Raw genomic sequence first — 10,509 nt, 5'->3', positions numbered from 1 at the left:
TGCTATTCATTATAATCAACCAATAACATTATCATAAAGTTATTGTACACGCCCAACCTAAACGATTCCTCAATGCCTATTGGTTTATAAAAAAAAATCTACCAACCCATTCGTCAAGAAATAAACATGTTCCCGCCTACTCACTTTGCCAGGACTAAGTAGATTTAAAAGTGAACATTTAGGGTTGTTTGAGGTGAACAGAAAGCTGTCTATTGGACGTTGTCGAAAGGACACGAGTAAGTTTTTATTTGATCAAATTCGTTCTACGAATGTAGCTATGATTTAGCCTTTGCTACTGCTAAAAACCCAGTGAGCCTTTGTTTGATTCGTTAACCAACTGTACACCACGGCACACTCAACCCCTTGGTTAGGAAGAAGTTTCGCTAGCTACTGCTAGTTAGTTTAGCCGGTAGCTAACTAACATGTTATAGGTATCCAAACCATTCACTATGCTTGCTTACATATGGAAATAGAGGTTTATGGCAAGATACTTAACCTAACTACTATAAGTTGTTTGTCACGCAATATATATTTACAGACCACAACAAAAAACAACAGTTACTGTCTTTCGTCCCTCGCTAGTTAAGTTACTTCAGACAGTTTAGGATTTACGTTAGCTATTTACACGCAGCAACTTGCTAACGTATGTCAGGGATGCTGGCAAGTTGTCTGTCTACACACAACTAGCTACAGTCTGCACTGGTCGATATGCAATGAGGTTTAAAGTACAGTATTGCATATCAAGCACATTATTGCATGTCAGCCGTTGCAGACAAGCAGTAGCCACACAAGAATATGAACTGTCAAATCAACATTTTCATTTATTCTCAGCCAGGGGGCCTTTTGAGAGCTTTAAGCCAGAGGGTCCTAAAAAAGCAGGTATAACACTTGTCATCACTATTATGAATACAAAGAGAAGTCGGGTGATGGCTAGGATAAGATAAAATGAACAACTTAAAAATAACTGGAGGAAGGCAAAAAACTATTACATGGGAAAACCTTTAACTGTAATGACTGACAGCTTGAGTCTCTGTCTAATGATCTGTGAGGGTCAGTACTCTTAATACTAATATGGAACGGACTCTAACCCTGACCTGTGTTTTCTCCACATATTGCTGCCTTGGTGTTGTTGCTCAAACTAACTACAGGTATTTTCCCTGTTTTGTCTCCCTCTTATTGCCCCAGAATACCTCAGAGAAGATGCTTTTTTGTGGACTACTCTACAATGACCTCTGAAACGCATCGATAGAATGAGTCAAGAAAATACAAGGATAGAAAATAACCTGGTATGTGCTTTTTATTTTATTTTTAAATAAACTGCTATGGTTAGGGCTAGTGTGGTGACAGTATTACCGCCACACCGGTGGTCATGAAGGCAGTCAAATTCCATGTGAGCGTTTAGACATGGTAATTAGGTTTCTCCAAGCTCTGATGCTGGTCATTAGTAGCCTACTGAACTTGCTCACTGCCTGGTACTCAGCACTCTATTGTCCCTCTAATCACTCTGACATCAATGCAAATGTATTTGAAAATCTAATCAAACACTTCATGAGAGCTCATGTTGTGCAACATTTCTATAGGCTATACAATTGTGTGAGGAAACAGAGTGATGGCCTCTTAAAAAGAGGAGGATCCCATCAGCTTTCTATAGGCTAGGCCTACAATATTTATTAAGTTTTCTAATATTAAGCACATTGCTTATATTTTCAACAGGTGTATAGCCTACCTGGCTGGCATGAAAATGAACCACAGGAAAAGCGTCCTCCATTCACTATTTGATGACATGTATTTTTTTCCCCCTGTCCGTGTTTTGAGACAGGTGCATGATAATGGTCCATTCTAAATCGAAACTAATTTCACACATATATTGTTTAGTTTATGTGAAGACAAGAATAAATCAAGAATAGTATGATGGGTGACAATATTAGCCTATCACTTATGAATGATATATTATCACTTGTGAATGATGCCCAACATTAAAGCCTTATTTTTCATAGTCCCACACCTCATGTAGCCTAACCCATAGGTCTATATGTTTTGATAAGGTCAGTATCACACCTCATGTAGCCTAACCCATAGGTCTATATGTTTTAATAAGGTTAGTATCACACCTCATGTAGCCTAGCCCATAGTCATATGTTTTAATAAGGTTAGTATCACACCTCATGTAGCCTAGCCCATAGGTCTATATGTTTTAATAAGGTCAGTATCACACCTCATGTAGCCTAGCCCATAGTCATATGTTTTAATAAGGTTAGTATCACACCTCATGTAGCCTAGCCCATAGGTCTATATGTTTTAATAAGGTCAGTATCACACCTCATGTAGCCTAGCCCATAGGTCTATATGTTTTAATAAGGTTAGTATCACACCTCATGTAGCCTAGCCCATAGTCATATGTTTTAATAAGGTTAGTATCACACCTCATGTAGCCTAGCCCATAGTCATATGTTTTAATAAGGTTAGTATCACACCTCATGTAGCCTAGCCCATAGTCATATGTTTTAATAAGGTTAGTATCACACCTCATGTAGCCTAACCCATAGGTCTATATGTTTTGTATCACAAATAAAGTGGCCAAATAACTTATTAAAATTATGCACATTAATCCAATTTACAAAGGGTGTAGAGCCTAACTGGCATACATAAACAGCGTGTAAGTTTCAAGTTTGGGGAAGATCATTTAAACCATAAGAATGCACCTTTATGGGTCTCCTGAGTGGCGCTGTGGTCTAAGGCACTGCATCGCATGCAGTGCTAGAGGCGTTACTACAGACCCGAGTTCATTTCCCTGGCTGTGCCACAACTGGCTGTGGCTGGGAGTCCCATAGGACGGTGCACAATTGGGTTTGACTGGTGGGCCTTTACTTGACATATCCTGCTCTAGCGACTCCTTGTGGCATGCCGGTTAGGCAGGTCATGTTTCGGAGGACACATGACTCCATCTTCGCCTCCCCGAGCCCATTGGGGGATTGCAGCGATGAGACGAGAGAAACAATTTTGGGAAAAAACAAAATGCACCTTTTTATAATAACATGTATAATTACATTTGTGGTCACTTTTGATAATGATGTTTTACGATAATGGAACATTTGCGCTTATAGCCTACTACTGTGTGCGCATTGCTGTGCTTATAATGTGAAGAAATAGCGTAATGGTTTAACAAGATTTTTAAGCTTAACGTTCTGATCTGTTGCGTCAGCCACATTGCATTAAAAAAACGTTTTTTTTAATGCTAGTGGTTGTATTAATTTGGGCTCTATTGTATCCCACAACTGTCCCAGACTATGTTAGGAATATTTCTCTCGCACAGAATAGAGTAGGTCAACTTTTGTACTATGGGGTATAGTACATTGACATGGGATAGTGCTTTTGTTGTTCGTCAGGTCTACTCATCTTGTTGGCTGACGAAACAAATGTGGACAGTTCTTCCAATATCTTCAATATGCACCTAGGAATTGGATAAGGACGCGTGCAGTTGTGTCCCCAATGTGTGTGTCGGTCTTTTGTAGCCTGTGAGAAAGACCCAATCACGTGATGGAGAGCCATGTGAGTGAGAGGTGATTTTTGGAGCACTCGGGGAGAAGGGAGCTTAACAGACACTGGCTGGAAAAGGCATAGATATATTTTTTTAGGGTACATTACAGCCACACTAAGGGGATGCTGCCATGAAATTCAAGCTATTATCAAGTGCTTGTCAAATGAGTGACTGATGTTGTGTACAGCCTGCGCAAAAAAAAAAGAAAAGCAGAGCTCATGCAGCCTTGCAATGTATTAAAAATCAAAAAGTATAGCCCAATGTTTGTACAACAAGTTACATTAATAACTCTAAATTAAGCATATAGGAATACCTGTTTCTTTGTTAACTGCTCAACACTGAATAGCCAAATGTGCGCACTCCCTCAAATCGTTTGGAGAAGATATCCTTTCTATTTTATTCAGCTTTGTTCAGTTGTATTCTTCATACTAGAAAATAATGCCATGGAATTCTAAGTAAATCTTGTCTACTAAAGGAACTAGTGAACTAGTTCTGTTCTTCTGAAATAGACAACATTTTCTTCATATCATGCTTCTTTAGACTTGCCTAAAATAAATAATGGACTTATTGTGATAGTGTAGGCTATATTATATGGATGTATAACTTTTTTAAATGGTAGATGTTCCAAAGGTCTGCATCAGTGGCTTGTAGGCTATGTGTGGAAGCCAGGAGATGCTAAATGCGTTTGTTAATTAATGGTCAAGTACCAGTTATTTGCTTGACAATCACCGTCTGGGGAAATTTCGTGACAGCCACAGCCCTATCGTGGTCAGACCAGATATCTGTCATCTCAACTGTCACCGATCAGACTTTTTAGCATTTTTTAAAATTTTTACAGTATATTCATAAGCAGCATGGGGCTCTAGACAAAGTTAAAGCTTCTTGAGATCAAAATTTAGCAGATGCTTTTATCCAAACCGACTTAGTCATGCGTGTATACAGTTGAAGTCGGAAGTTTACGTACACCTTACCCAAGTACATTTAAACTCAGTTTTTCACAATTCCTGACATTTAATCCTAATAAAAATTCCCTGTCTTAGGTCAGTTGGGATCTCCATTTATTTTAAGAATGTGAAATGTCAGAGTAATAGTAGAGAGGGATTTATTTCAGCTTTTCTTTCTTTCCTCACATTCCCCAGTGGGTCAGAAGTTTACATACACTCAATTAGTATTTGGTAGCATTGCCTTTAAATTAACTTGGGTTAAACGTTTCATTTAGGCTTCCACAAGCTTTCCACAATAAGTTCAGGGGAATGTTGGCCCATTCCTCCTGACAGAGCTTGTGTGACTGAGTCTGGATTTTAGGCCTCCTTGCTTGCACATGCTTTTTCAGTTCTGCCCACAAATGTTCTATAGGATTGAGGTCAGGGCTTTGTGATGGCCACCCCAATACCTTGACTTTGTTGTCCTTAAGCCATTTTACCACAACTTTGGAAGTATGCTTGGGGTCATTGTCCATTTGGAAGACCAATTTGCGACCAAGCTTTAACTTCCTGACTGATGTCTTGAGATGTTGCTTCAATATATCCACATCATTTTCTGTCTTCATGATGCCATCTATTTTGTGAAGTGCACCAGTCCCTCCTGCAGCAAAGCACCCCCACAACATGATGCTGCCACCCCCGTGCTTCACGGTTGGGATTGTGTTCTTCGGCTTGCAAGCCTCCCCCTTTTTCCTTCAAACATAACGATGGTCATTACGGCCAAACAGTTCTATTTCATTAGACCAGAGGACATTTCTCCAAAAAGTACGATCTTTGTCCCCATGTGCAGTTCCAAACCGTAGTCTGGCTTTTTAATGGTGGTTTTGGAGCAGTGCCGCCTTCCTTGCTGAGCGGCCTTTCAGGTTATGTCGACATAGGACTCGTTTTACTGTGGATATAGATACTTTTGCACCTGTTTCCTCCAGCATCTTCAAAAGGTCCTTTGCTGTTCTGGGATTGATTTGCACTTTTCGCACAAAGTACGCTCATCTCTAGGAGACAGAACGCACCTCCTTCCTGAGCGGTATGACGGATGCGTGGTCCCATGGTGTTTATACTTGTGTACTATTGTTTGTACAGCTGAACGTGGTACCTTCAGGCATTTGGAAATAGCTCCCAAGGCTGAACCAGACTTGTGGGGTCTATAATTTTTTTTCCTGAGGTCTTGGTTGATTTCTTTGATTTTCCCATGATATCAAACAAAGGCACTGTGTTTGAAGGTAGGCCTTGAAATACATCCACAGGTACACCACCAATTGACTCAAATGATGTCAATTAGCCTATCAAAAGTTTCTAAAGCCATGACATAATTTTATGGAATTTTCCAAGCTGTTTAAAGGCACAGTCAACTTAGTGTATGTCAACTTCTGACCCACTGGAATTGTGATGCAGTGAAATAATCTGTAAAAAAAAAAAATATATGGAAAAATTACTTGTCATGCACAAAGTAGATGTCCTAACCGACTTGCCAAAACTATAGTTTTGATGACTCCAACCTAAGTGTATGTAAACTTCCCACCTCAACTGTATATGTTATTTGTGGATCACTAAAGTCTCCACGTTGCACATCTTGTCCTCATGGCTCTTTCACAATACTGTCTTTAAGGCATGATTTAATTGTGACGTACCCATTATCTTGGTTGTTGTACGTAACCATAAGCCTATGTGTTTATTTTTGGCAGGACTTTGGCTTTTCAGGCAAGGCGTATGGATCCTCAAGGAGTATTGTGAGAAGAATAGCCACCAATCTTCCCCTTAAACCATGCCCCAGGGTCCATTTTCAGGTAAGACTGTATCTGCGACAGAGAAGGCAGGCATACTATGTCGGAAGTCTCCAATGATCAATGACATGTTATAGAACTAAAAGTGATTGATACTATTCTTTGTAGACTGTCTGCTGACATACTTTGACAGAGTATGCTCTGTGTGTGACATAGTTATTGAAACAATCACTTTGTCAGCACTTGCTACAGTGACTCTGTCCTCTCCAAGCCTTGTGTCATGTTTTCTTAGCGTTCTGGCCTGATGTATTCTGATCTAATGGTTAAGTCACTTTCATCAAGAGTGGTTTCCTGCTTGTTCATCTGTTTTGATGCTCCAACTCTAAACAGAATGGAAATAATGAACCTACGTGCTGATTATTTGGGATTATTAGTAGGACTGGGACGATGCCAGTATCGCGATACTCATTAGTGTCATGGCAAAATAAATTAAACACAGTGTATTTAACTTCTTTAGAAAAACAGCCCTAATGTTGGAAACATCAATATGTCATTCAGGGTCCTATTTATTTTTCATGTTATAGTACACTATTTTACATTCAGAAGGTTTTTAAAGGACCAAAGAGTTTTTTGTTTTTGCCATTTGCCCCAATTTGGTGAAAACGCATTACGGGGCCTTTTGAATGTTTAGATCAAACATAAGTCTGGTAAAAGAAAAAAACATTTTTGCATTAGTCACAGGAACAGTTGTTTTTAAAGTTTATTTAGGTCGTCATGTTAGTTCCCTGTTCTCAATCTTTAGATTCAGTTTTTGTCTTTTCAACACTTTTCTTTCTCCCCCTCTTTAGCTGTCCTTCCTTTCTGTGAGGAATGCATTGTCTGCTTTAGGTCAGTTCACCTGGAAACCTGTAATAGTAACCTTGTGCTGCTGACACATTTCTGGTAGCATACCAGCATACCAAAGGTCCTCTAATTAGGACTATCCACTGTCCTTATTTCTTCTGTTTTCTTACCTTTCTTATGCTGAGTTTTTAGAGACAGCATAAGAAACTGCCTTAACAGGCTATTGATAGACAGCATAAGGATCGGCCTTGTTGCCGTCTTGTACCGTGAATGCTCTCCGTTGGCTTTGGTTGACAAAAAATCTAATGTCTGTCAGAATACATTTCCAAGTAGTGTGAATGCAGTTTTGAGTCATACGATGAGAATAGCAAGTGTGTGGCTAAACAGGACTGAGTTTTTTGTTGTTGACCCAATCCTCTGGTATGTAAGGAGAATGTTTAAGTGTATTGTTTAATATGGCTGCCCTGTGTCTCAGCTCAATGTTTACACTGAAGACTGTAGTGTCCTGAACAGTGCTGGGAGACAGAATGGACTGGTTGCCTCTTTGGCTGATGTTGTCTGGATCGACAGGGAAGAGGAGGAAGATGAAAATGACTGGTTTGGATTTGGAAGACTGAGGTAAGAAGAGGAATGGGCCGTGGAACGGCCACACTTTCTCGAGCTGTGATGCTGCCCTTAGAAAGCTACTGTTTATTGACCCATACACTGCTCATTAGGCAGTTCCTTTGCTCATGTGTTAACTATAACATCTTCTAATATGGTGCTTGTTTACCATTGGTCCCATTCAGGTCAGAAGCACCGTCCGGGCTCATGTTCCGTTCTCACCCGCCTCAGCCCAGACGTAGATCATTACCCAGCCTGCACCAGGCCGAGCCAGAGCCCCAGGGTCAAACCCGCAGCAACGATGAGGCCATCCAGAAGATCAGTGCTCTGGAGATGGAGCTGGCCAAACTCAGAGCCCAGATTGCACAGATAGTACTGACCCAGGAGCAGAACGCACAGACACCAGGTATGGAACAGAGAACCCCGGAACACACACTAAAGGGTAAATAAATAATGTTTAAACAACTTATAGCGGTCTAAGGCACTGCATCTCAGTGGTAGGTGTCACTACAGACCCTAGTTAGATTCCAGGCTGTTTCACAACCGGCCGTGATTGGGCGGTGCACAATTGTCCCAGTGTCGTTGGGGTTTGGCCGCCATTGTAAATAAGAATTTTAACTGACTTCAATAGTTAAATAAAATTTGCTGGGTAAGACGCAGTACTTCTACATTTTCCTCTAATGACCTATCTGTCTGAAGATGGAAGCTTTATGGCATAATTGTCTAAGCTATACATGTCTCACCAAGTTCTCTCCTTCACCTCAGCCCCAGGTGGTCCTCCTGCCCCAGGTCACCCTCCTGCCCCAGGTCGCCCTCCACCACCCTGCACCCCTCCACCTCCTCCACTCATGGGATTCCAGCGGAGCTTCTCGGTCATTGACCTCATCCAGGAGCGCCGTGGGAAGAAGACAGATAGCCAGACACTGCTGGACCAGGAGCCCAAGCAGGCAGAGGTCCCCAACATGCTGGATGTGCTTAAAGACATCGGCAAAGTCAAGCTACGCCCCGCTAAAAGGTGGGCACTACGTTCGTCTGACTTCTACATTAGAAGATGGGCACAACTGTTTTACTAACTGAGAACTTGACTAATTTCCAGCTAAAACAGATTTTCCCTTACTTCCTGTGTATTATTGTCCAGCCGGCTAGAGAGCCAAGTCAAGCCTAGTGAGCCCACAGATGCTGCATCTCTCATCGCTAATGCCTTGAAGCGCAAGTTCGCCCATCGCTATCGCCACAACAGCAATGAGAACAAAGAGTTTGACTTCCCAGCCTCTGAACTGAAACCTTTCTGTTCTGAATTCCCCAAGACCGACAAAGTACAGGTTCCCCTGGTAAGAGCAACACTGATACTACTATTACATCAGCCATGAATCCCCAGTTTGGGCCTTATAGTTTCAAACTACTGTAAAACCTTAATCTGTAAATTTCTGGCTATTGTGTGTCTGGGTTGTCATTTGCTTAACTTTCTCTGGCCTCTAGGTAAGGCAGCACTGGCTGAAAACCCCAGCCCCTGTAGTGAAACTACACCCAGAGACACCCATGGTAAGAAGTGCAAGCATGACTAAAATCTTAAATTTTATAAAGTAATCTGATCTTAATAGTTGATGCGAGTTTGGAAACTAATTTGCTCCTGTCTCTTTTACCTGACCTGTAGTTTGGGCAGCACATGTTGAAATCTACTAGCCAGAGAAAGCTCCTCTGAGCACCGAGATGGTTTGACCTCCATGGACACTTAAGTGCCTTATCAACCTGTTTGTCACCCGTCTCTGGATGGCCATGTTGTTTGACTAGATATACAATCAATCTGCTCTCTATTCCTACTCACCAACAGTATTGCTTAAGTCTTCAGTTCTTGCACTTTGATAACATACCATATGTAATTATTTTTTTTACTTTAATTTAAAATGTCCTATTTTTGTTAAATTGGTTTTGAAGTCTTCGATCTTAAATTAGGACGGTCCAAGATTGGTTGTCAGATTTTCTTTTAATGTAGATTTTTGTACCACAACTAAATTCCAATGAGATTCACCCGTGTGTGTTCTGGATGTAGTCGAACACTACAAAATCCTAACATTCCTCAACTGTTAACTACATGTATTAAAGGGGATTGAACTGTTTCTAAATGCACAGAGACAAAGGCTTATCCATTTTGCATGTCCTTTTCAAGGCAGTTATATTTATTTTTGCCTCACTGGGTCTTTGCTGTCTACTTCTTACTAGGGATAGACATGTATGCAGAGAAGAGGGATCACTTGTGTAATATGCAATTTAATATTTTTGTAAATTGCATCCTAGTCGGTTAAATTTATTTCTAGTTAATACTTGTCAAGTCATAGTTGCTACCAATTATCAAAGCGTCCATGGTTGATTTAATTGTAGACTAGATCGCTTTGAGTTGTACTGGGACAAGTTCCGGACCAAACTACAGTCTTTAGCCAGTCTGAAAACAGGGATACTCTACTAGTCATTTTATTCATTACTTACCGATGCTGGGCAGGAGGACGTTTTATTAGTTCCAGATCCATGACAAGCCCATTCTGAGGTAATGCTACTCCATGACCAGCTGTATCCCTCTTTTTAAACCACAGAAAATGTCTTCATGTTAAACAGTTCCACGGATGGTAAACAATTGAAGACATTGGCCAGTTTATTTCATGGAAAATACTAAGCTTTGAACCTTTGCATGGTGGGAGTATAAGGGAACATGGACAACTGTCAGTAATACTTGATTTAAAACCTTAACATGGGGATTGTGTGAGGGGGAAATAAAACCAATGACTGTGTGCATTAAATGTTTTTTTCCCAATTCTCAAAGATACAT

General features: G+C 40.7%; 1 protein-coding gene across 1 annotated transcript; it reads left to right on the top strand.

The window, feature by feature from the left end:
- Positions 1-133: 133 nt before the first annotated feature.
- On the top strand, positions 134-10,480 carry LOC112233614 (mitochondrial fission regulator 1-like). The gene is made up of 9 exons (XM_024401369.1): positions 134-236; positions 1,186-1,286; positions 6,204-6,305; positions 7,561-7,703; positions 7,874-8,094; positions 8,454-8,703; positions 8,827-9,019; positions 9,168-9,230; positions 9,343-10,480. The coding sequence occupies exons 2-9, from the start codon at positions 1,251-1,253 to the stop codon at positions 9,388-9,390; spliced, it is 1,056 nt and encodes a 351-aa protein (XP_024257137.1). The 5' UTR covers positions 134-236; positions 1,186-1,250; the 3' UTR covers positions 9,391-10,480.
- Positions 10,481-10,509: the final 29 nt, after the last annotated feature.

The sequence above is a fragment of the Oncorhynchus tshawytscha genome, linkage group LG29 (genome assembly GCF_018296145.1).
Source record: "Oncorhynchus tshawytscha isolate Ot180627B linkage group LG29, Otsh_v2.0, whole genome shotgun sequence".
NCBI lineage: Eukaryota > Metazoa > Chordata > Actinopteri > Salmoniformes > Salmonidae > Oncorhynchus > Oncorhynchus tshawytscha.
This window is presented reverse-complemented; position numbering and strand designations above follow the sequence as displayed.